Source organism: Poecilia mexicana, unplaced genomic scaffold (assembly GCF_051168715.1).
Source record: "Poecilia mexicana isolate PSO_F unplaced genomic scaffold, ASM5116871v1 scaffold_19, whole genome shotgun sequence".
Classification (NCBI taxonomy): domain Eukaryota; kingdom Metazoa; phylum Chordata; class Actinopteri; order Cyprinodontiformes; family Poeciliidae; genus Poecilia; species Poecilia mexicana.
In genome coordinates, this window is record NW_028263388.1 from 7726066 (window position 1) to 7752450 (window position 26385).

At 39.1% G+C, this 26385-nt stretch overlaps 4 protein-coding genes and 2 non-coding genes across 7 annotated transcripts in view; 3 read left to right on the top strand and 3 right to left on the bottom strand.

The window, feature by feature from the left end:
• Positions 1-2136: 2136 nt before the first annotated feature.
• On the top strand, positions 2137-2209 carry trnar-ucg (transfer RNA arginine (anticodon UCG)). Its single transcript has one exon. It is a non-coding gene; the product is annotated as a tRNA-Arg (tRNA).
• Positions 2210-3182: 973 nt separating this feature from the next.
• LOC148153594 (transposable element Tcb2 transposase) lies at positions 3183-4620 on the bottom strand. Its single transcript, XM_088016613.1, has one exon. The coding sequence runs from the start codon at positions 4618-4620 to the stop codon at positions 3583-3585; it is 1038 nt and encodes a 345-aa protein (XP_087872739.1). The 3' UTR covers positions 3183-3582.
• A 58-nt stretch (positions 4621-4678) lies between these two features.
• mrpl58 (mitochondrial ribosomal protein L58) lies at positions 4679-6430 on the bottom strand. The gene is made up of 6 exons (XM_088016614.1): positions 5844-6430; positions 5605-5629; positions 5451-5510; positions 5190-5272; positions 4896-5065; positions 4679-4816 (listed from the first exon to the last, which is right to left on the bottom strand). The coding sequence occupies exons 1-6, from the start codon at positions 6009-6011 to the stop codon at positions 4732-4734; spliced, it is 591 nt and encodes a 196-aa protein (XP_087872740.1). The 5' UTR covers positions 6012-6430; the 3' UTR covers positions 4679-4731.
• Positions 6431-7317: 887 nt separating this feature from the next.
• Positions 7318-7389, bottom strand: trnaq-cug (transfer RNA glutamine (anticodon CUG)). Its single transcript has one exon. It is a non-coding gene; the product is annotated as a tRNA-Gln (tRNA).
• Positions 7390-8550: 1161 nt separating this feature from the next.
• On the top strand, positions 8551-18660 carry daglb (diacylglycerol lipase, beta). Its single transcript, XM_088001016.1, has 15 exons — positions 8551-9250; positions 9329-9480; positions 10385-10559; positions 10799-11066; positions 11239-11361; positions 12004-12131; positions 12221-12347; positions 12429-12512; positions 13079-13156; positions 13260-13340; positions 13952-14079; positions 14212-14280; positions 15098-15170; positions 15257-15510; positions 17591-18660. The coding sequence occupies exons 1-15, from the start codon at positions 9156-9158 to the stop codon at positions 17781-17783; spliced, it is 2028 nt and encodes a 675-aa protein (XP_087857142.1). The 5' UTR covers positions 8551-9155; the 3' UTR covers positions 17784-18660.
• Positions 18661-19319: 659 nt separating this feature from the next.
• Positions 19320-26385, top strand: part of spag9b (sperm associated antigen 9b) — a 41706-nt gene continuing 34640 nt past the window's right edge. For both annotated transcript variants that reach the window (XM_014967739.2, XM_014967740.2), the window contains exon 1: positions 19320-20059. In XM_014967739.2, coding sequence (XP_014823225.2) covers positions 19760-20059 — 300 coding nt within the window. In that variant the 5' untranslated portion in view covers positions 19320-19759. The remainder of the gene's footprint in view (positions 20060-26385) is intronic.

The window sequence follows — 26385 nt, forward strand, 5'->3', positions numbered from 1 at the left end:
ACACTGTCAACATAACCATGCCTGAAACTTTTCTAGATGTCATATGTGACTCACTGGTCTGTAAGAGTTTAAGACAGACTGGCGGCTGGGTGATTATTAAGATTAGTTTACAGTCTTAATAGGAGTTTAATGATACAGTGTTGTGTATTTTAGCATAATCAGAACTAAATATAATTAAAACATGCTAAACCAGGGCTTATGGCCCTGTGGAGTTTTACTCTGTACTGCACTTGAACGCAACACCATTTGTCTGACAATTTTGTTCATATATATATATATATATATATATATATATATATATATATATATATATATATATATATATAACTTTATTTGCCTATGTATAACTGTCTATAACATCAAACTATTTATTTACTTTTACCTTTATATTTTACTACCTTGTTTTAATGATTTGCAATATTCCGTTGTATTGCTGCCATTGTTTAGATTAACTCATATTACTTCATATCATGATGAAACATTATTAATAAAGAACAAGACAAATGCATTTATCGTTTTTGTGTGTGGCTGGCTGAATTGTAGAATCTGAATCTAGACATTATATGTCTTATTATTATACTTATTATATTAGTGATTCTTGAGAATAGGGACAAAATGGGTTTTAATTTTCCCATAATTTTTTTTTTGTTATTTCTAAACCTTATGTATGCAAATATGACAAATAATGTTTAGGAAATGTGAAGATGCTAAGGTGCAGGCTCCCAGTTGCAACATTTTAAAAAATATATATATTTTTAATCGACCTGACCTAGAACGTTGTCATCACCATCTGACAAAAATAAATGAAAAATAAATTGTAATGACCCTATTAGTGATATTTTTACTCATTTTACAGACAAATGCTTCTCAAGAAACAAAAGAAATATTATTTAAAACCGAAAACAACAAAAAGTCCGTCTGACGGAGTTGACACAGAACTGAAAGTGGTGACAAACTAGTGAATAAAATGAAAAACTTGGTACATGTGAAGTAATGCAATTTATGTAAAATACATTAACATGAATTAATTGCACATTTAAGTGAGATTTGACAACAATTTCACTGAAAGAGTCAGAAAAACTCTGATGGAGTTGACAAAAAGCCAAACTGCCTCAATTTATATGATGTTACTCTGAAGGAGGCCATATTGTAGCTCATCAGGTCCATGAAATCTTTACAGTTTACCAAAATTAAGCTTTTATTTCACAAAATTTCATCAAAGTTTTGTAAATTGTCAGTTATGGTGTTGACACATCATGGTTGTGACAAACAACTTAGGAATAAAACAGAAGAAAAAACTAAAGAATAACTTAAGCTAACCAGAGCTAACTAGCCCTCTTAGCAAAGGAAGAGAAAGGAAGAGATCATGGGATCATGAGATCATCATCTCAGAAGTTCTGGTGCCCCCCAATAATGCCTGATTTTTTTACATTCTTTTCATTTCTGACGGTGTTGACAAAAACTAGGGACAAATTTCAATGGAGTTGGAAAATATATAAAAATGATTTTTAATTCAATTTATTGATACCTCTATAATTATTTATATGACTACTTATACTTAATTGTCACAATATATAATTTTAGTATTTCTTTAATTGTTTTAAACTGTTACAATGTATTGAGTTCTGCTCCGGGACAAGGGCTTTTACAGGCATCATCCACCAACTACAATGTTTAAAATAAAAAAATATTCAGCAAATACCTGGAAAGTATACATTGTTGTGCACTTGTTGTGTCATGACCCAGGTTAGTTGAGTCAGATATTTGAAAAAATTATATTTTGTGTATATTTTATTCAAATTTTGTGCTTTATCCATAGGACCTGTTTTGTCCCTATTCTCAAGAATCACAGTGGTTATTTAAAATGTGAAGAAACGAAGACAAGTCTGTTTTCAAGAAAAAATTAAGACATTTCAATACTATGTAAATTGACACAACTCAAAATGTCTTCAAAATTATTTCAGCACTCAAATACGAGCAAAAACATGTCATGTGGTAGCCAGTTTTATTCTTCAGGACTCGGTGAGTTTGAATCACGCTTTGTCTCAGATGTAATCGCAAAATACGAATCCATCGTTCATGAAATCCTCCGTATTCACGTATCTCTAGTGAAACCCTAGACCGAATGAGTACTCAGACCGCGTGGCCTAATGGATAAGGCGTCTGACTTCGGATCAGAAGATTGAGGGTTCGAGTCCCTTCGTGGTCGTCTTTTGCTAATATTAATGTTCTCTGCTTCAGGTAATATAGCCTAGTACTCTAGCCGCTGAACCATAGCAAACGACTCCGTAAGGCTAAGGTGAAGAGTAAATGCTGCTAGTTTTTAACAAGGAAAGTGTGTTTTCTGGTATGCCATCTTAGTCAGGAGTTTATAACAAAAACCAAACCAAACCGCACAAACAATATGGATATTCACTCACCTGAATAAACCTAAGCATCACATGCGTATACATTTTATATACAATATAACGAAATATATCTAATAATACACAAAACCACTCGACAATATCCGCGTCCGACCATTTAAGTATAGTCACGAGGCCTAACTTTCATAACGTAGCAGAGTGGCGCAGCGGAAGCGTGCTGGGCCCATAACCCAGAGGTCGATGGATCGAAACCATCCTCTGCTATGGAACTGTTTTTTTATTTAGTTCACTCCGCTTTTGTGCAAGGAAATGAATACACTATTTTTCACAAAGTTGTCTCAAGTACGTAGACTGCATTTACCGTCTCTAATATCGCATAGACTAAGCATCTATATGTCTTCCTGTCATTGAATAATTACATTTGATAACATATATGCTAACAGAACGATGAACTATAAGGTAACAAAAACAAACAAACAAACAAACCCCGCTGATAAGTGTAGCATTATCATTCAATGAGGAAAACTATTACTATTTACCTAAACGTAAAATCTGGCATCTCAACAAAACCTCATAAAATGATTTCTAGCAAGGATGGTCGATTTTGGCTTCAATAACTAAAATACGATGGGAACTTGGGAAAAAACCCAAAAAAAAAACCCATGAAGTTCTACTGGACATGCATGATTTGCAACTTGTGTAAGATTTTCATAAAGAAAACGTATATTAATTTTCATTGCAGCAGCTGATCTATATTAATGTACAGAAATATGTACTCTTCAATATTAAAATCAAAGAAGCTACAGAGAATATATATTTGTGTCAGAATTAGGGTTTATTCTATCAATCAAATTAATATTTAATCAAGAGTAAGGGAACATTACAAGCCATCAGAGGAAGTAATACATGTGAAAAATCAGATCTGGTGCTTTCATCATCATTCTCTGTTGGTTATCTTAGTAGCGTAAGGAGCCAATAAACGGCCAATACCTGCTCAACTTATTATCACCAGTGGCAAAGATGAAAAGCCTTCAAATACATAAATAAATCTTTTATTACAGTGGAACAATCTCACATTAAACAATGAAAAAAATAAATCAACACTTTATTTCAACTGTTTATTCAGAACATCATTGGTAGCGCATTTCTTTGTACAACTGGAAAACAGAAGATGGCAGTCTTGGCTGCAATGTTCCATTTTACTCGTAGCACCTTGCTAGTACCTAGTTGGACCCCCGTTCGCCTTCAGAACCTCTTCAATTCTCTGTGTCATAGACTCAACAGCGTGTCTGAAACATTCTTCGGAGATTTTGCTCCACACGTGCGTGATGGCGTCACTCAGCTGTTGGAGATTTGTCGGCTGAACATCCATAATGCGAATCTCTCGCTCCACCGCATCCCACAGGTGCTCTATCGGATTGATGTCCGTCGACTGCGGAGGCAACTGGAGTACGCCGAACTCACTCTTATGCTCAAGAAACCAGCTTGAGATGACTTCAGCGTTATGATGGAGCACATTCCCCTGCTGGAAGTAGCCATCGGCAGACGGGTACACCGTGGTCATAAAGGGCCGGACATGGTCTGCAGCAAGACGGAGGTAGTCTGCTGCGTTTAAACTATGCTCAATTGGCACTAAAGGACCTAATTTGTGCCAAGAAAACATTGCCCACACCATTACACCACCAGTAGTCTGAACCTGTGATCCCACGGAGGATGGATCTAGGCTTTCTTGTTGCTCGTGCCAAATTTTGATCCGACCGTCCGACTGCTGCATCTGAAATCGGGTCTCGTTGGACCAGGCAACGTTTTTCCAATCTGCAACTGTCCACTTCTGGTGAGCCTGTGCGAACTGTAGCCGTAGCTTCCTGTTCTTTGCCGTCAGGACTGGACCCCGGTGCGGTCTCCTGTTGCTGTAGCCCATTTGCTTCAAAGTCCGGCGTGCCGTGCGTTCGGAGATGGTGTTCTGCACGCCTTCGTTGTAGCGGGTTGTTATCTGAGCTACCGTCGCCTTTCTATCGTCTCGAATGAGTCGGTCCATTTTCATCTGGCCCCTGACGTCGACGAGGCATTTTCGCCCGCAAGACTGTCGCATGCTGGACATCTTCTTCTTCTCGGACCATTCTCTGTAAACTCGGGAGATGGTCGTGCGTGAAAAGCCCAGGAAGTCGGCGGTTTCTGAAATACTGAGACCGGTACGTCTGGCGCCAACAATTCTGCCACGGTCAAAGTCACTTAAATCCCCGTTCTTCCCCATTCTGATGCCTAGTGTGAACTTCTATACGTTTTCTTTTCACATCTAGATGCCTTATATGCACAAAGTGGCCAGTGAGTGTGAACTACAAAACGATTGCTCGATGTTGCATCGTCAGTCGAAATCCACTCGTCGGCTGTTCTTGACTGATGAAAGGATTTTCTTCTGTCTGAGTCGCTCTTTGTTCCTCTTCTCAATCCTGCACAACATAATAAATGACAAACTTGAAGTTTAAACATATACAGAAGCTCAAATCAATTCATTTCACTGGGTATCACCTGGCTGCTCTTAGAGCTACGTCTTCGTCTGATGGTTCGCGGGGTCTCTTGCTAGCCTCAGCTATGATGGCGGAGATCTTCTGTATACAGTCCAAGAGGTTTCTCTGCTGACTCCTGCTCACCTCCGAGGTCACCAGGAGCTCCCCGGATTTATTGATGCGGGTTTTGTTCTGTGGAGTTTTTCAAAGTGGAAATGGAATGTAAAACAAACAGGACATAAAAAGTAGACATCAGCTGTAGTGTGTGTGTAAATTCTCTAGATGTACAAATAGACACACTCGCCACATAACGAACCTTTTCTACGATTTTCTGTCGAATGTCTTCAGAGATCCAGTCGGCTGTATGCACATGAAATCGGACCTCTGCTTTAGTGCTGACTGTGGATTAAGATCATAACTTTAGAACAAAAACCACTCAAATAACACTTTTAGATTAACTGTAGGCTTAGTAGCCGAGTCTTCCATTACTTATGGCCCTAAAATTGTAAATTCAAGAAGTATGCATATTTTTGCAAAGCCCTGTACAAAAATCTCTTTAAAACTAGCATTTGTTTACCTTTATTAACGTGCTGACCTCCAGGACCGCTGCTCTTGCTGTAGGACACAGTCAGACGCTCTATGGCCCAATATGGGAGAAGACATAAATAAATAAAATAAAAAAAAGTAAATCAGACTTTTCTTTTTCTTGTTTCATTCATCGGTTCATTTACCTACTGGAATGTGCACGTGCGTGTCCTGTTGAAGACAAAACAGTAATTGTATTAAATTTTTACGTATACAAAATATTAGCATAATTTAACACAACAATGGCTTCCAGTTGAAAGGGTTAGCTTTGTACTCATCTTGTCACCATTTTTTCTGGTGAACAAATTAGACTAGTACAGGTAGTACAGTCATAACTAATTGATTATTTTTTTCATATAAACGAAGGCTGGTTTTATTTACATACCTCGGAAGAGTCTGACCTTCGAGTCCCATAATAAAGTTTCGACAATGTGCTGTTGGTTAATTTGAAGCTAATACAGCTGAGGTTACCGAGCGGAGGACTCACAGTTACACTGCTACTACAGCAAAGTGAATATAAGCGTCGAATAATGCAGATCGCCATGTTGGTCATGAAAGTCTATGCTCTTCCTCTGGTGTTTTATGCCACCTGTAAAGTGTAATACCGCCCCCTACTGAAAGAGAGTATTTATAGAAGAGGTGATCGCTTCTTAATATAACAATCCAATTGAGCTAATAAGCTCATATTTAACGAGTTTGGTGGAACTTCGGGTCGTTTTGTACCCCCCCCCCATAAAACTGCTATAAAAAAAACAACAACAAACAAACAAACAAACAAAAAAAAACATGCTGGTTCTTTCGTTCGTTTCTTAATTTACTGGGAAACTGTAATGGAAGGAGTATACCGCCACCTACTGTACAAAAATTTATGTTGACTTGATTTTAACAGTCTTATTTTCTATATTTACATCTGTAATTAGTACAGATGTGAATGCATTATTTCTGCATTCATAATTACATGCCTGTTAAGCAAGCATATTTTTGACATGTAAAGACATTAATTCTAAATTAATATACCATAATATATTAATGCTTGACAACTTAAATATTTACAGAGCGTACATATTTTCCTCATGGAAAATATGTACGCAAAATGCAGTACTCCAGGTCTGGTTTCAACCTTTTTCATGCTCCACTGAAATAATAATCACTGTGTTGAATATTCAGCTTCTTTAACACTAGTATTAGTCTCTATGTATCATTTTAGACACATTTTCTTCAACTAAACTTTAATTTCACTGTCTTAGGCGTCCTCGTTACTTCTATTTCTAATTTTTTTGGTAGTGTTCCCTCAAAAGTATTCCCTCTATCTTCTCAAATTTTCCTGTCTAATTACCGAATCTCCAATTTCTGACCCACTCATAATTCTGATGCACCGTTAATAATAACAGTCTGGAATATTCTCCCATTCTCTTCCGACTTCTGTTCATCCCACACGCCATTTTTGACGCCTTGTTAGGATGCATTCAAGAATGTTTTCGTTGCAAGCCTTTCACCACAAGCCAGCTCGAACCTGCAAGAGACTTTCTTACCCACACAATCAAACCGCTACTCGAGCTCACGCCGAGGACCGGGCCGCTGGTAGCTGACTGACAGTGTGTCTACTTTGTGTAGTACCCAGGCAGCTGTACACAATGGAGAAACGCTACCGGAAACACGTGCCCTCCACTTCCCCACTGTAGGAAATACGCAATCTCCACCCAACAAAGTTTCGATTTCCGACCTTAGTTTTTGTTTATTTATATATTTATTTTTACTACCCTGGTATGCATCGAGATAGCTTTTGTAGCCAGTGAAGTTGTCAGGATATATTTGTTATATATGGGTGACATCATAGTTAAAAATTAAAGACAAAAGACAGGTTCCACCGAGATTTGAACTCGGATCGCTGGATTCAGAGTCCAGAGTGCTAACCATTACACCATGGAACCATGTGAGACACAGGTCAGAAAGATACCTTTTTCATCCCCTCGCAAAAGATTTTGCGTTCGCTCGCAATAATCTACTGATCAGTTCATGCGGCTTTGGTGCAAAAAACTGATTGAAAATTTACTGCATGTTTATGTCTATTAAGGCTAAGATGGAACGGCACAGAAAGCAGCCCTTTAAACCATTCAGACTACGAACACAATAGAGACACAATCAGATGACTTATTACCCCTCAATAATAACTCAATAGTCCATGGAAAAACATTATAAGCTTGTATATAAAGCAGAAAGTACGGCGGCCACTGTAAAAAGGCTTACAATATTCAATTATGCCACATGAACTGATCAGTAGATTATTGCGAGGGAACGCAAATGTATTGCGAGGGAACGCAAAAGAAAAAAAAATTCCCCATGTCCCCTGGAGGGCTCTGTAAAATGCTCATTTGGTACCGCATCGGAACCATTGTTAAATGGTTCGATTGCAGTCCGAGATCAACTAGGGATGGAAACACTGGGTGCGTTCCTTGGCAGTCAGCCGGCGAATGACCTGGGTAGTAATGATGACTAAAGGGAGTGGGCGGAATTTTTGTCTTACCAAAATGTTTTTGTTGTAGAAGTACGGGGTGCATTTAATGGCCCTTCTGTCCTTTTATATTCAAATCCAAGAGCTATTTCTCCATTCTCGGCAAACTTGTTTCTAACGCAGGCAGGTTGGGAGTGTCCTCTCCGAGTTCAACAATCAAGCGTATTAATTCAGGTGACTAATTACCTGAATTACTCCGGATATCACAACGCTTCAACGCGTAGCTGGAGCCAACAAAAGCAACCCGTCTAAAACGGGTCAGGGGCGAAAAGTATTTTTCCCTTATATTTCCAACTGGAAGAAGGCCCGCCTCTTTCACGTGTGGATCTGATAAAAGGCATGCCTCATTCTGACTGGTACACCCAATTCCTTACCTTTTGACAAAATTGCACCCTCACATTGACTCTACTGATGATTTGAAAAAAGACAATATATTGCTACCAAAACGTCTGTTATCTTCATAAAAGCCACATATCATGTAGAAGTGCCACCCCTACCCATACCTATGTGATTATTGAAATGCTGTTCAAACCACGCCTAGCCGGCGCACACAGCATAGCGGGTGACAAATGGGGCGGACCCAGTAAGTGGCCAAGGGAAGGAAAACAAAACAGAAGATTTGCGCATTTTATATGAATATAAATACATTTCGTAACATACACAAAGCTGTACAGTATTTTTGAGCATTATTCTGGTATAACTAGCTAAGGAGTAATTTTGTTAGTTTCTAGCCTTTTTTTCTGGAATACCTCTAAGGTAGCTCTAAGGTTAGCAGCTAAAAATGACCGCAGCTACACCCGTTTTAGACGGGTTGCTTTTGTTGGCTCCAGCTACGCGTTGAAGCGTTGTGATATCCGGAGTAAAACTACACATATCAGTTACAGCTTTTTTTTTTTCTTTTTTTTTTTTTTTTTTTGCTAGATCTGAACTTGAGAGTTTTCAGCGTTAGCTAGCGGCTAACCCATGTGAGGCAGAAATGAAGTAGGGGGAATTTTGCAATAGAGGAAGTCTGATGTCACAGCAAAGGGGCGAAGATCAGATCATTGCCAGGGCAGATTAAGTCATGCCTGACGTGCCTGCGTGTGTTGCTCAAGAGACTCATGGTCCTGGTATAACAGCGGTTAGCAGGTTCGGTTAGCAGTTAGCAGCAGCAGTAGTAGTGAGGGATTTCAGCTTGTTTACAAAATGCCTGGAATGGTGGCGTTCGGGAGGCGCTGGGGGATCGCCAGCGATGATCTCGTCTTCCCCGGCTCTTTCGAGCTGCTACTCCGTGTGCTCTGGTATGTTTCTGCACCTCATTTTCCGTGTCTCACACATAGTTTACAAGAGTGCTGATGTTGGTTGCTGTTCCTCCTCAGGTGGATTGGCACCTTGATCTTGTTCACCTATCATAAGGGTCACTTTGATTGTAACGGGAGAGGAGTTCTGCATACCTACCTGGTTGGACTCTTGGTCGTGCTGGGGCTCATCATCCTGTCACTGTGGGCCATTGTCTATGTCAGTGCCCAAGGTAAGTAAACGAAAGAACACATTTTGCTGGACGATAAATTGTCGCAGAAGTTATTACGATAAACGGTAATGTCGTTTATCGCCATAAGTGGCGTTAATTTTGACGCCACTTTCAAGTAATTCAATGGTAATGGCATAATACTACCAGAAGACATTCTCAAAGATGAATAAACTTCGAAGTCTAATGAGCATTGAAGACTGACAGTGGAAGACATTTTAATATCCAAAATAAACAAACAAGACCACAGAACAAGTTAAATGAGTTATCAATCAATCGATAAAGTTTATTTGCACGCACATTTCAGAAACAAGGCAGTTCAAAGTATTTTGCATCATAAAAATACAAAGTCTTAGAACACACCGTCAACATTTGTAGCCAACAATTATAAAGTCCCTGTAAACAAAATTGTCCTTCAAAAAAACGACTGTTTGAGACGAAAGCACCAGACTCCAGACTTTTGTCATTCAGTTTTTGGTAGAAAGAGAGAAAAGAGAAAAGAACATAAATCACGCAAATGGAAATTACTGAGTTTGTTTTAATTTACAATTCGATTAATTGACTTATTCTGACAGGCCTATTTAAGGTAGATGCTGTTGGTTCGTGTGTTTCTAGGCTACAAATGTTGGGAGTCATTTGGTGCATCAGGATCTTCATCTCTACAATCTTGTCATTATAATTTTTATCGTTAAGCATCGACTTAAGGTTGTGCTGCAACAGTCATATTGCGTAATCCTGTAATGCAGGAAGGAAGCGGCGAACATTTTTTCCTCATCTGTGATGAAACGCTGGCAACTTTGCAGCTAATGAAACATCCACTAGTCAACGCTGCTGTAATCATGCCATGAATGCCTTGTTCATAATGTCTGTTGTGGATATTAGCAATACCTGTGGATTATTCCCTCAGGCACTATTACCAACCCTGGTGCGCGGCGCTCCATGCCGGCCCTGGTGTACCTGCGAGCGTTGCTCTACATCCCAGAGTTCGTGTGGGCCTGCCTGGGAGCCGTCTGGGTGTCGGACGACAGCCGAGGTTGCGACCCAGCCACTGTGGGTGCGGTCATCAGTGCTGTTATTACCAGGTGGGAGTCCTTACATGTCGTTAATGTTTATATATATATATATATATATATATATATATATATATATATATATATATATATATATATATACTTGTCGCCAGATGGAATGAGATGTGACGATGTACTTTGTCCTCACATTTCATATTTCAATACCGTTTACCAGCCCGTCCATATCAGAGACGTACTTTAAACAGAGATGTACTTTAAATAAATGTTTTGGTTTGTTTTTTCCCCCCCAGCTGGATCATCCTGCTGTTCACGGCGCTGGGTGTGGTTTTCGTCTTCGATCCGATGGGCAGCCCCCGCCTTCAGCCGGGTCCCGTCGAGCCGCTTGGGTTGCGGGACATGGAGAGCAGCGGGGGCACGCAGTTCCTGTCCACGGCTCGCACTCTGGCCACCAAGGTGTGGGAGTGCCGGCTGCGGCTGCTGTGCTGCTGCCTGCCGCAGGACGAGAGCCACCGGGCGGCTTTCTCCAGCATCTCGCAGCTCCTCAGCAACTTCTTCTCCGTAAGAGAAAGGGTTCAATCAAATAAATATATATATATATATATATATATATATATATATATATATATATATATATATATATATATATATATATATATATATATATATATATAACACACACATTACCTGGATTGCAGTGTGAGATTTTGTCTTGTGTGGAATGATGATGCAGGATACAGACCTGGTGCCCAGTGACATCGCAGCTGGTTTGGCTCTGCTGCACCAGGAGCAGGATAAGATGGAGCGCAGCAGAGACCCAGAAGACGTCGTCACCCACAGCCCCTCCTCTCCTATCGTAAGTAACACGGTCACAGTAAAACTCAGACTAGATACCAGTAGGTCTGAAACGATTAATCACCCTAATGATGATTAATTGATTATTGAAATAACTGTCAACTAATGTAGTAATATATTAATTGGATTAATCATTTATTGAAAGAATCATCAACTAGTTTAGTAATCAATTATTTAGATTAATTGTGATTAATTGCTTATCAAAAATTGTCAATTGATTTTATAGTCAATTAATTGGATTAGTTGATTATTCAAGTAATCAACAATTAATTAAGTCACTGATTAATCATGATTAATTGATTATTGAAACAATTGTCAAGCAATTTAATAACAGATTAATTGGGATAATCAATTACTGAAAGAAATTTAGTTATTGATTAACTGAGATTAACCAAGTAGTAAAAGAATAGTAAACTTAATTTAATAATTAATTAATCACGATTAATAGATTATTGAAATAATTGTCAAGAAATTTAGTTATCGATTAATCGTTAACTGGAGTGTACAGACTCTAAAAAGGTCAGTTGGTGAAAATCGATTAAGCTTCAGAATAATCGACAGAATAAATTGATCGTCAGTTGCAGCCATGAATACGACTCCCTACGCGTGCTTTTTAAAGTTGATCCCCTCTTCCTGTTCTCAGGACCAGGACCTGCAGACGGAGCTGGAGAATGCGGCTCACTATATGCAGTTCGCAGCGGCGGCTTACGGCTGGCCTTTGTACGTCTACTCCAACCTCTTTACTGCTCCCTGCAAGCTCAGCAGAGACTGGTGAGGCGCTCTCTGAACATCAGGGTCGGTGTCGGGTCGGCCCCGCCTCGAGCCGACCCCAAATTCTAACGTGCGTCTGCGCACTGCAGCTGCAGAACCCGCGCCGCGGAGTACGACATCGTGGGAGGGGACCACCTGGGCTGCCACTTCTCCTCCATCCTGCAAACCACCGGACTGCAGTACAGAGACTTTATCTACGTCAGCTTCCACAACCAGGTTACAGTTCTGTTTATTTACAGTGCGTACATTCCTGACCACTGGCGTTAAAGTTCTGAACAAACTCGATGTGCCCCACAGATCTACGAGATCCCGTTTTTTGTGGCGTTGGATCACAAGTGGGAAGTAGTACTCGTAGCGGTCAGAGGAACACTGTCACTAAAGGTGAGTTAAATTGGACATTGTGAAAGATTTTCCTACTCACAGCAGGTTTCTTTTTGTTTTTTTTACAGTTTGACACATTACGTTATGTGTTTTAGCGCGGCGTTACATGATAGACCAACTTCAATGTTATCGTTTATCGCAATAACTTCTGGGACAATTTATCGTCCAACAAAACTTGTTACCGTGAAAGGCCGAGTCGGTTGTTTATATTCATCTGAGCTGTTTTGGCGAGGACACAGGTCAAATATTCCATCCTCAGTTCTGAAAGACGGACTGCTGCAAACCGAAACATCTCTCTCTCTCTCTCTCTCTCTCTCTCTCTCTGAAATATTAACACTCGCTAGAATCACAAAGAGGAAAAAAGACGAAAACGGGAAGTGAGACTCGTTTGTATCCTGACCTGTATCTGCGTGTGCCTATAATTAGGTTGTGTTTATGTCAAAGGTGTTTGTGGTGATGCAGAAGGTTAAATCTTGTTTTGACTTTGGTCTTCCACAAAAAAAAAATTAAAGTCTTAAAGAAAAACAATATATACTTTTATGTTTCATGTTTGGTTTTCCTTGCAGGATGTTCTGACAGACCTGTCTGCTGAATGTGAGAACCTGCCAGTCGAAGGCGTGTCTGGCCCTTGCTACGCTCACAAGGTGAGGCACATTCCAATCGAACTTTTAGCCTTTTAGCATAATCACAACTAGTCTTTTCTAAAAACAAATAATAATGATGAATAAGTAAACATATATGCTGCAGGGCATGTACCAGGCGGCGGGCTACATCTACAAGAAGCTCGTCAACGATGGCATCCTGAACCAGGCCTTCTCCGTCGCCCCGGTAACGAGTGAAAACAAAAACACGATATTCGGTCCCCACTTTCCAAATATGTTCAGTAGAGTGTATGACCTGTGGTGATGTGGGACAGTTTATCTTCCAAAAACCCTGGAAACATGAAAAAAAAATACAAGGAGACTTTGAGTTACATTGGGACTGCATCTGAAAACGGGTCGTCATGGCTACTTTTTGCAGGATAATGATCCAAAATGGCCAAATCAACTGAGGAGGGTGGGGGGGTGGGGGAAGAGGAGGGGATAAATCAGATTTTTTTCATAGGCGTCTCAGTAAAAACTTAAATATATATATATTTTAACATGAACCAAAAACAGTCCATATATTCCCATTCCTATAGCTGTGCAGCCCACAGCATCACAGGTCCTCCCACTTACTTAACATAAGTGTTTTTCTACATTTTCATTGCTTGTTTTTATTAAAAAAAAAAAAAACAAGCAAACATATATTTCCCCCCTTTTTCCTAACTCATTTTTATAAGACTGTGCTATTTTGCCTTGAAAGGTGAATTTATACTAAGGCCAAAAAACTTGAGCATCTGTTTGTCAAACTGGACGGATTTGTGTAAACGGTGTGTTTGTGTGTCACTGTAATGGTAGGAGTATAAACTGGTGGTCACTGGTCACAGTCTGGGGGCCGGCACAGCCGCCCTGCTGGCCATCCTGCTGCGCACTTCCTTCCCCACCCTGAAGTGTTACTCATTCTCACCACCAGGGGGCCTGCTGAGGTAAAGCACGACTTCACAGCTTACTCAGTTTCCGCCTTTATTTTTCACTTTCTTTAACTTTTGGGGAAAAAAACTTTGATTATTGTTCATATAGATGTTCTTACTTACATGTGTTTTATTTTCTGTGTTCAGTCAACCCTTAGCTGAATACTCCAAGGACTTTGTGGTGTCTGTGGTGTTGGGGAAGGATCTGGTTCCCAGGTAAGAAATGCCTGTTGCCATGGTTCTTACAGGTGCTTGAAATCCTTGTTGATGCTTTAATTTCATTTAGGTGTTTTCAAGGCTTGGTTTCTGCATAAAGTCCTGGAAAGTGCTTGATATTCAAAGTGCACAGTTTTGTTATAAAGTGCATTCTGGCATTTGATTAAAAACCTAAATTTGGAAAACGTGATTTACAGTTGAAACCAGATATTTTCATACACTTAGTAAAATAACACACACATTTTTTCCCCCTCAGTCTGAAGTTAAATCTAGTTTTAGGTTATTTAGAATAACTAAAATTATTTCTACTCACTAAATGCCAGAAAACTTAACAAGAACTTGTAACTTTGGATTTAACTTGAGCAGGAAGGTAATTTACCTTAACACGATTTGTTTGCATTGTTCCAACATTATACATATTTATTATTCCTAATGGCTCATATATTATTGATCTGTATAGTTTACATTTTACACTTTAAGTTTTGGTTAAATTAGTGTTTTGTTCTCATGCCTGTGAGAAAGAAAATTTTTGAAAAATAACATTTTGCTATATTTCCCTTATCCCTACAGAATATTAGCACAAAACATGATCAAAAACTGTAATAAATAAGAGTGAATTGAAACTGCCTTTTTTTTTTGTTCTTTTGTATTTTATTTTTAATCTCCAAAGTGTGGAAAAGTTTGAAAACTTACTTTGAGAATGCTTCTGAAGTGCTCTTGAACTTTGCTGTGGGAAACGTGTACAAACCTTGTACTGTCTGCTGTTGTGTTCTGCTGGACTTCATGTCGGAAACCAAAAGCTTTTCCTGTTCCACAGACTGAGCATCCCCAACATGGAGGACCTGAAGAGTCGGATACTGAAAATAGTCGCAAACTGCAATAAGCCCAAAGTGAGTCTAGTGAGCGTTGGAGTCACACGTTTCTGTGCCCCGAATCCAATCTGGCCGTGTCTGAAGCCGCTGTCTGTGTGTTGCAGTACCGCATCCTGCTGCAGGGGTGTTGGTACGAGCTGTTCGGAGGGGACCCGGACGATTTCCCCACCGAGATGGACAGCAGGAGGGAGGAGCAGCTCAGCCAGCCGCTGCTGGGCGAAGAGTCGCTGGTGATCCGCCACTCGTCGTCCTATCAGAGCCTGGCGTCGGACGACTCCCCCGCCCACCCGGCCGTGCACATGCCGCTCTACCCGCCGGGGCACATACTGTACATCACGGAGGACGGGCCGTCGCGGAGGTTGGTTTCTGCATGCTGCGACTAACGACTATTTTAGTTATTGATTAATCGTTTACTCCGACGATTAATCGGGTTAAAAGAAATTGCCGTATTTTGCGGATTTCTCTTTAAAGCTTCTTTGTGCAACTTTAAAAACACATTGAAAGATGCAAAGAGACAATTCATTTCCTTTATTAAGTAAGAATATAACAGCTTTAACAGCTTCCCTGTAGTGAACATTTGATCATTTGTAGCAAAGGATTCATCTGCAGCTGTGAAAATACTTTTAACATCAAATTGTTAAAAGCTCTGCTTGACTCGTCAATATTGTGTAGTAGTAGTTATTAAGAATTAGACAGCAAAAGATGCTTAACATGATTTTCTTTTAGTAATTTGACTATGCTTTAAGTATGCTGCCTGAGGAATTGTAGGTATAAAACATTTACAAAGAAAGTTAAATTTTTCTACCATAAATGCAAACTGTATATACTTTTTGTACAGTTTTGGCTTAATTACTGCTCTGACAATGTTGTTCTTTTAGCAAAATGCCTTTTTTTGAAACCATACATGGAAATTAACAATTAATTGAGTACTAAATTAGTTGACCATTGTTTCAATAATTGATTAATCGCGATTAATCAGATGAGTCATTTCATCCCTAGTGTTCATTATGGTATTTTGCAGCACTCTGTGTCAATCTGCCAGAGAAGGCCAATAAAAGACACAGAGGTTTGTGGTGTTGATTAGACAGAATGTAAAAAGAAAAAAAAAAAAGTCCAGTGGGTATGAATACTTATTATTTTAAAATGTGATACAATACCCTGCTAAACGCTCAAGTCATGGCACCAAGAATTTAAATTCATCTTAAACTACAGTAGTTCTACTGTTTATATTTTGATACACTCACATATCAGGACTTACTGCACACATCAGCTGACACCTCAAATGACATCATTTCCTTCTCAGCTGACACCTTTGTTCCATCTTTCCTCTTGATGAAATCTGCTCCGGCTAATTTAATTTGAACTGCTTTCGGTGCTTGAACTTAAGATAACACAAGCTAATGTGGTTGAAATGCACTGTGGTCTTCATTCAGGAAGCATAACTCGAATTGTCAATAACCTCTGGCGTTGCATCTCAATTCTGGTTAGTGAATGAGTACAAAAAGTAATTACTCCCTCTGGTTGTGCAAATATGCACAGTTTTTCGACCAGTTAACGATTATGATGTACTTTATTTTGGTCTAACTCATAAAACTTTCCCACAAAATACATACAAGTTTTTAAAAAAAAAAATTTTTTATGAAACAATGGTAATAATGGTGGGAATGCTTCAACAAGGCACAGCATGGTTTTATCACAGAGAAAATTTTAATTCTGTAAAGTTTGACAGTGCTATTTTTTAAGCTAGAATATTGTTTATATTCCTCTAAAACTTTTATCTCTTTTTGTCTTTTTACTAAAACTATTTAAAAAATAGTCAGAATGACACGGCTGCTTCGGGTTACATCAGGGTGCCTCGCATCGTTAAAAAGTTGCAAATTCATCTATCTAAAATTAAGACCTTAAAATGTCTTAAATTTATATAAAAAATACGTTAATCAAATATCTTAAATTTTGCCTTGGACTACTTAATTTTCTCGCAGGATTTTCTGACAGGCAAAAGTTTGAGACACCTCCTTTGCGTTCTGAGGCTAACGGGAAATAGCTGCTAATATTCCCTTCCAAGCTAGCTAGCTAGCTTTTTTACGTCTATCGTGGGTAAGTGCAAATTTATCGCCACGTGGCTGGACGAAGTTCGTACATTTCCGTGGAGATAAAGGGCTTACATTTCATTCATAGTTGTCCTAAAAAGTCTTACATTTTATTTGGTGAAACCCACAGAAGCCCCGTATATTGAATGCTCCGCTTTGTCCAAATGTTTGCTAATCAAAGCCCCAGCTTGTCTTTTGCTTCTTTGTTGTCTCCAGAGGAGCTTCCAGCCTCGGATGATTAGAGATGCTGACAGTCATATGAACACTTCTTGTTCCTGCGTCACAGCACAACTTTAAAAAAAAAAAAGAAAAGAAGCTCCAGCTTTTCTATTGTTTTTGTTTCCACAGATCCTGCTTCTCCCAGGTTCGGTACCGTGCCGACTGGTCCAGCGAAACGGCGTTCCGGAGCATCTTGATCAGCCCCAGGATGCTGGTAGATCACATGCCCGACGCCGTGCTCCGAGCCCTGAACAGCCTGTGCAGCGACGGCCCCTTCCTCTGCCCGTCATCGCTAAGCAACAACCCACATATTTCTATGTGAGGTGCACTAAAAAATATATAATAATAATAATTAAAAAAAAGGGGGGGGGGGGGTTACTGGGGGGTTACCCTCTTCACGTCCACGCTCCAAGACGACTTTTACTCGCGTGTTTACATCCGATCCAGGTTCCCACTACTTCCCAACCTGCGATCCCCAGCTAATTAATATCTTTTGGTCAAGTTGCTGTTTTATTGAGCTTCTAAATTGTTCAATCATTGGATTATGATTTTGATGGGAGATTTGAATCTGCGGAGCTTTGCCTGATTTGTAAAAAGGAAAACCCATAGAAGCACAGAGTCATGCACTTTTTTAAATTATTTAATGCAAGAATTGTTTTTTTTTTCTTTTTTTTTTTGTTGCTTTATTTGAAGTTGCTCCATGAGCGACTATATATATCATATTTGAATGTTGTATATTCAATGTGACAGTGGAGCATTTCAACTGTAATGTCAGTGTTTTTGGTTGTGTCGTTTGAATGGCTAAGATGAAGATTGACTTGTTGCCAAGGGCAACTTTGGAGCTTTCTGATTGGATGGTGCGGTGAAAAAAATGTGGGTATTCATATTGTTTGTGAACTGTAGATAGGAATGTCTTGTGATTTTATTATTGTTTTAATGTTTTAAACATCAGGGTGAACAGTGCCTATGCATTATAAAAAAATGAAACCCAAACACACTAAGTAAAGTTCAGAACTGCAGTTGTGTTAAACTCGAACATGCCTGAAAGTAAAAAGTTGAAAGATTGTGCTTTTTTTCTTTTTGGGGGGGAATTTACCTGCTTGCTATGGATGTTGTCATTCTTTTTCAAGAAAAATTTTCATACCCTCTTAGGAATGCATTTGAAAACTGAAAGCAAATAAAAGCATTTGTGAAGTACACATACACACACATCTTTGCTTGTTTTTGGTCTCACTCCATGAAGTCTTGAAAGAAAAAAAGAAAAAAAATGTATAGAGGCTGCACAGTGCTGAGAGTAGGGGTGAATGCAAATATACTTCATACTTATTTTTTTATTTAAACAGTATAAAGTATAATTTTAACATGTCATATATATATATATATATATATATATATATATATATATATATATATAAAGAAAAGCTCATAAGGTTTAATACTCTTGCAGCTCACTGTAATTATTTAGGGAGGCTAATTTCGAAATTTTTCCGGAATAAAAAAATAACCCACCCTGTGCACTTCAGCACGTGACGTCATGACAGTTCAGTCACCAACATATATGTTCAAGAGATGCTTGGAAATCCCTATTTCAAAACAAAGAACGTAAACAGCAGTGCTCGAAAGTTATACAGTTAAAAATACACCCATTCTGAAATATATACCATAGTTGTACTGCAACTTAAATTTTATGTAAAAATCAGCAGATTATATTCAAAAAAAGATTGAGATAAAGCTGATATTTTTGAAAAGTTCTTGAACTTCTTGATCCCACGGCTTTGATTTTCTCCCCGCCTTCCAAACGTCACTTCAGCATCACCAGGCTATATATGAACATTAAAATAGAAAATTATTTTAGTTGTATCCGTGACGGTTGGATTAGTTGGTTTAGTATTTTGTGCGCTTTCTCTGCTTTGTTGACAGTTTGGCTCTGTGGGTTCCCAGATATCCCGACAGCACGTGAACGCCGCAGCAGGGAGCTCATCTGTTGGACAGGGAAACTAATCAGGAGCCAAGTAAAGACTTTTCAACACTGCGAGCTAATAGGTTAGCACGGCTCCTAAGTCAGCCGTCACTACGAAAACGGGGTAGGGACTTTGTTTGTGACCCGACAACATCTCCTCTAGGCAGGAAACAACTTTGGAGCCATGTTATAGTGGGGGAGAACACTTGTATCGTTGCGCTTAAAGTATAAAAGCGAGCTGCCTCCGGTCAGCAAGCTTGTGGCTAGCTCCATAACGTTAGCTGGGAAAGAAGTGGAGGCTTAAAAAAAACAAAACAAACAAAAAAAACCCGACAAACATGGAGCTGGACGACGTAGTCCTCTACCAGGACGACTCGGGCGACTCGGACGTGATGTCCGAGCGGGTCGCCGGTCTGGCCAGCTCCATATACCGAGAGTTCGAGCGGCTCATCGAGAAGTACGACGAGGACGTGGTGAAGGACCTGATGCCGCTGGTCGTCGGGCTGCTGGAGAACCTGGACTCGGTGTTCGCCGCCAACAAGGAGCACGTCGTGGAGCTGGAGCTGCTGAAGGAGGACAACGAGCAACTTGTCACTCAGTACGAGCGGGAGAAAGCGCTGAGAAAACACGCAGAGGAGGTGGGTTTGCACCGCACACCGCCAAACTAATTTGCCACCAGGCTTATAGATTAAAAGGCTGCGATTATGTACTTTAGCGTGGAAAGATTAATGCCTTCCTCTGGCGTTTTATTTTTTTTTCCCCACATAAAATCGCATTGTGATTGTTTTAACTGTTTGTGAACCATTGTTTAACTTGCACACACATGAAAGTACAAAGCTGAAGGGGAGTTAGGCGTATAAAGTTTTATAAAGTCGGTGGTACTGTCAGACAATCTGGAGTGGAATGAAACATTTGACTCTAATTGGATAGTCTAGTTTACACAATTAGAGCTCAGCAGGTTGAAAGTTAACTCAATGACAGGTGTGAGTAAAACGATGCTACTGTAAACTGTTGCAAATCAGTCGAAAATTAGTGAATCTCACTACGTTTGATGCCAACTCGATTTATGCACAGTTGGCAACATAAAAACATAAAATAAACTTTCTAAGAGGGAAAATAAATACATAATTCTCTTGGGAAAATTATATGCAGCTATTTCTTAAAAACTCGTAGGTTGCTAATGCCACCCTGTTTTATTACTGTCATATTAGAGCTTCACAACATGTCAGATCACAGGTGTGTGTCCTGCGGTGTTATGGTAGTTCATTACTGTCAATAAAGACCACTAGCGGCACAACAAACAAAACCAAAAGAACTCACACATGAAGTCACAGATTTCCTGCTGTTGCTACAGCAAAGTCCAGAATGTGGTTTAAAAAGTCAAAGGAAAACAGCCGTAATCTCAGATTATAGAAACTACGGGTTTGGAGAACAGGACTTGCTCTGTTGGACAAAGCAGAGAAATGGAGCAGTAATTCATTGCTTCTTAATTACAAAAATAACGTAACACTTTTTAGCTTTCTCAAATAGCTAGTTTTCTACCTCTTGCTAACAACTTCCTCACGGAAGAGTGTTGTTATCGCGACCTGTTAAAAAGTTCAGATTTTGAGTGTAAAAACCATCTGATCTGATCACACGATTAGACGTCTTGTTGTACCATCTGGTGTAATTTTAGTTTCTGCTGCCTTTCACTCTAAAGTGAAAGTCGCACTTTCACTTTGTGATCATGGAACAAAATTTGAGATATCAGACACTGAAAATTAGTTTTTGTTATGGAGAAAAAAAAGCTATTGAAACCCGCTTTGCCCTGTAAAAATGTTTGAATTCAGCCACATTGGATGGTTTTCAAACACAAACTTTTGTACTTTTACGACACTGCTGCCTCGGTCTTATTTGAAGTCAAGTCATTAGTCTGTGATTGACATGATGGTTAGCAAAGTCAAAATTAACGTCACGCATAAACGTAAATATTGCTAAATTTCTTGAAAATATTTCTGAATTAGCTCCACAAAATTTGTGATTTAAACAAAAAAATCACAAAGTCAAGGAGGGACTGAACAATGTGAAAAGATGTGTAATTTGTAGGAGCTACTTAAACTGCAAAGACAGTTATTTGTTCAAATTTTAACAGTGGAACGGGTTTTATCAATACTTTCTGGCTCTTTAAGAACATCCAGGATCCTGATTTGGCCCAAAACAAAGATGAGTTTGACACCCTCTGTTACACAGGGATTGATGCTCTGACATAGGGCTGTTGTAAACAAATATTTTAGTAATCGAGTAATCTATCGATTATTCTTACGATTAATCGAGTAATCGGATAAAAAAAAATATAAAATGATTGGTAAATCTGGCATAATACCGGTGTTACTATCAGATATCAATATCAGTCCAATTTTTCATATTTGAGCATCCCTAACAGTTGCTTTTTGTAGTTTAGAAAACTAACCTGTAACAATAATAGCTCACTTTCTAAGTTAACCAGAAGAAAAGTTATAGAAAAATCTGAAATTATATTGAATTTAATAACAAAGAGGCAGGCTCACAAATATGCTTATAAAAAATGTCTACAATCCAGCTTTTAGTTTATGTATTCATCTTCAGTGAGTTTAATAGATTAATTAAACTCACCTTGCCACCTAACCTGTCACGCTTTGGGTTTGAAAATACGGGAAATGCCGCCTGGAGTGGGAGGAGAGGGCGAATGAACGAACATGGGGTGGAGGGGAGGAAATAGACCAGCGGACTGACGAACCGTTAGACCGGGGGACGAACACGGGGGGAAGCAATACGGGATATTTACGACACCTTCACTGGTCACACTCAGAAACACATCTACCAGCCATGTACGATGCGCTCCGCCACCCGTTTCTTCAGACCGGGATATGAAATTTATTGTGCGGTTCGTCGGTAAAGCTACATTTACACGGTAAGCATCAGCTACTCAGCCGCCCGCCCTGTTCAGGCTATCCGATCACCTCAGCGCTCTTCCCGCCGTTCGCTTTCAACCAGCAGCCCCGGAGGAGAAATGCTGCCGTACTCCAGGCATTCCCCAGTCATTTTAAGGATGCTTATTGGTTCCCCAAAAACGATAAAAAGTCGGGAATTATCATCAATCAATAAAATCCCCACGGGCCAATCTTGAAGATTGGACTTTATGCCGCTGAGACTTGGCTTTTGTCAACAACTCAGAGGCGGAAGTGAGAGCTCCGCGCAACGCAAATGAAGTCCCGGCCGGAACACGGTGCGCTAACTAATAAAACATAAATTAACGAAGCTTCGAGGCAGGTAAATTTTCCTCGAGTAATTTTAGTAATCGAGGTACTCGAATCATTCGAGGAATCGTTTCAGCCCTACTCTGACAGATTTAAGAGTGACGCAGCACTGTTTTGTTGATATGTTCAATAAATAAAGACATCTGACAGCCAGAATTCAATACCAATTCATTTTATGTCATCTGGTTGACCTGCAGTCAGAATTTAGCACGTGTCATCGGGGAAAGAAACACGGATGACATAGTGAATCTGAAATTAGCTTTCTGAAACTGTAGCAGACGCTTGTGTGTCTCTGAGCTTCCTGTGGACTCGCCTGTGCCCGTTTGACAGACATGAGGCTGTATTGTCACACGTTTCACTGCTCAGGCAGCCTCCGGCATGCCTCTGTGGGCGTCGGCTGAGAACGCTAAAACCAGGTGGATGACTAACGTTTAGAGTTACTGTGATTTTCTTTTCAAATGTATTGACCTCTGGTGCCGTCCTGTGAACCAAACAAATGCTTTCAGACAGTGATAAGAGTCATAGTTTGGTCTACAACGGAGTGGAATTGCTCACCTTGAACCACGTCAGCCAGAAGGTAAACATCACCGGTTATTCAGAGAAGAGTCCAAATTCGACTGACTGTTTTCCAACAAGGTGTGCTTCTACAGTGCATTGGACTTTCTATATTCAAGATTTTTGATATTTGTTTTTATAAACAAATGTCTGATTAGTGTATTTAAATATTTCTCCTATTTCAAGTAGTTGTATTGTGGTACAGCCCTGATGTTCGTTTAATATCAACGATTTTGTCATTTTACAAAATCAAACCAAATCTGCAGTAACTTTTGTAATAGTCGATTTTTGAAAGCATCAATTTATTTTTATATTTGTTTGTTGTCGCATAAAGTGAGAACAACATGCATTTTTTTTGTTTCTCTTGATTGAAATGAGTCAAGCCTTGCCTTAAAATCTGGACTCTGAATTATATTTTGCTGCATTTCCATTGCAAATGTGTGCAAAACTTTGTCAATATTCCGTTAATGTAAAACACCCCCCACAATTTTGCAATTGTGGTGTTTTTATTAAATAAGAAATGCAATTAAAACCATGTGTGAATAAGTTTGTTCATGCGATGAGACTTAAAAATCACGCTGTGCCATAATCCTCCAACTAATTCCTGTCGTCTTCTTCTTCATGATTTGCGCCAGCGGCAACGTCCAATTGTTGATCATGTGACTTGCGTGATGCTAAAAAAAATGTTTCCATTGTGAAATAAACCAATTTTGATACACCAAAAAAAAAAACCTCTTCCTAGCACCAAAACATTTAAATTTGAGTATTCCCATTACGCAAATTTATTTGCGAAATTTCAAATTGCACACTTACGTAGCCAATGGAAACGCAGCTCCTTGGGATGTTCCATTTAACTTCTTTGGTGATTTAAATGAACTGAAAGTTTCAGTTTGTTTTCCTGCCTTTTTCATAGACGGCATCTTTATCTTAGAGTTAATGGGAGAAACCACCAAGAAATTGGTCCCAATTAGCAAAGTTGTGATTATATTCGACACAGAGACTCTTTATGCCTGCATGGAGACACACTGTCAGTCTTGAGCGTCTTCTTTACCACAAGGAGCAACAGGTCGCATAGTTCCAACTCTATAAAAATCGTCCCGGCTTTAATTTAGTAAACTTTGTAAAAGTGATTCCCCACAAAATTCCCATGGCAACTGATTCACAGAGTTTTAAAATCTGAAACGCTCAAGCAGTTCATTTCCACCTGAACTCGTTTGGACTGCCTGACTACCTGTTGGCTGCGGCTCAGCAGGTTTAAGGGTTTCCACGACATCAGGTTACTAATTGACAGATGCTCAGCTGCTCCTCCATGTTATCCACACAGCGACTTTGTAACGATGATACAGGGTGATATAATTGTCGGAGAGATCGGGTTGCAAGACATCTGCAGCATCAAGCGGCAATCTTTCTAAAGTTTTTGAGCTGCAGCTAACAATTATTTTAGCAATCGATTTTCATGACGATTAATCGACTATTTGAATAAAAAAAAAAGGGGCAGATTCTTTAGATTGTTCATTTAATTACTTAGGCTTATTTTATACAATATTAGAAATACATTAAAATAATTCAATTCCCTTTTTAAATAATAATAAAAACAATTTTATTGCCTAAAATGCATTCCTTTCATGCACGCTAACCAGGTGACGCTAACACTATGCCACTTGAGGGATTTTTACAGACAAAAGTTATAAAATTTTTTACCTTAAATTGACAATGTAAATATTTTTTGTACAATTTTGGCATAGTTACTGCTCTAAATATGTTCTTCCAGAAAATGTCTTCTTTTAGCTCAACGATTAATTGATTACTAAATTGATGATTTAAATTATTGATTAATCACTATTAATGTGATAATCCGATTATCTCATAACCTCAAGCAAAAATATTCACAATATCGCAGTATTTAAATAAACATTTTAAAATTGGACAGCATTATTTGTTTGTTTTTGAAATTGAAAAAAAATATCTCTAACGTTGCTAAAAGATGGAAAATCTTAATTGTTGCAACTATAATATGTTTATTTTGGATTTTTGGAAAAAAAAATCAGAGTCAACTGAAAATATTTCATCTTTTTATTTGTTCAGTTGAAATGAAAGTGTTAACAGAATGCGTCCCCTTCAACCAGCCGACTGAACAGAGCGAGAGGTGGAGCAGGTGGAGCACGACTCTTCGATATTTACAGCCGGGAAAAGCCCAGCACCGTCTGTGGCATCACATTGTGAAGAATTCGCTCTGTAGAAACTATGATGGAAAGTTTGTTTTGTTTTGTTTAGTTTTCAAACCACAGATGTTGCAAACCGTGACACATCTTGATCCTGGAAACCGACCCTGTGTCGTCTTTGAAGAATGAAGTTGATTGCTCGCGTGCAGCATAGACAGCACCGTGATCGTCATGGTTACATGTAACTGATGATAAAAGTGAAAGAAATGGCTGTAAAAACGACATATGCAGGAAAGCATCCAAAACAAAAAGAGCTAAAAAAAAACCCTATGGTTTTACCATGAAATGCCTTTAGAACATCAAAAACACGACGTGACCAATACATCCTGTTGCATTAACTTGGGCCGGTTACTGATAGGTTTTTAAAACGGCTTAAATCTCATGAAACATCTTGTTGACTCAGCTTTTTGGAGCTATTTCTAGCCACGAAAAATAAACAATCATGATGCTGAAGGAGCGCTTTTGTAAAAGCTAACATTAGCTAGCTACCAGTGACTCGTCTGTTAAGCAGCGGACTGCAGGCTAGCTACCTGACTCTGCTAGCACTTGTAGTTGTGGCTCTTGCACCACTTGAGTTTTAACTCGCCAAAATCGAAACTACGTATAAAATTATCCCCACAATGTAATGATTTATTGACTCAAACATCTTTTCATTATAAAGTATTTCTTTAAGGTTGTATTTAAAAAGCACTAAAACTCAGATGCTAGTTTGTAGTAAATCTTTAATAGTCATCAAATCTGGACTTCATTGTATTTGAACTTAATCAAATGAGAAAGACGATGGCTGTCTTCTCCTATTAACCAATCTGTGTTTAAGCTTAAACCATTAACTTTTTTTTTTAACAAATTATTTGACAAGAGTTTACACAGCCAGAGCTTTATGAATGTTCAAGTGTAGTTTTCTTTGTTTTT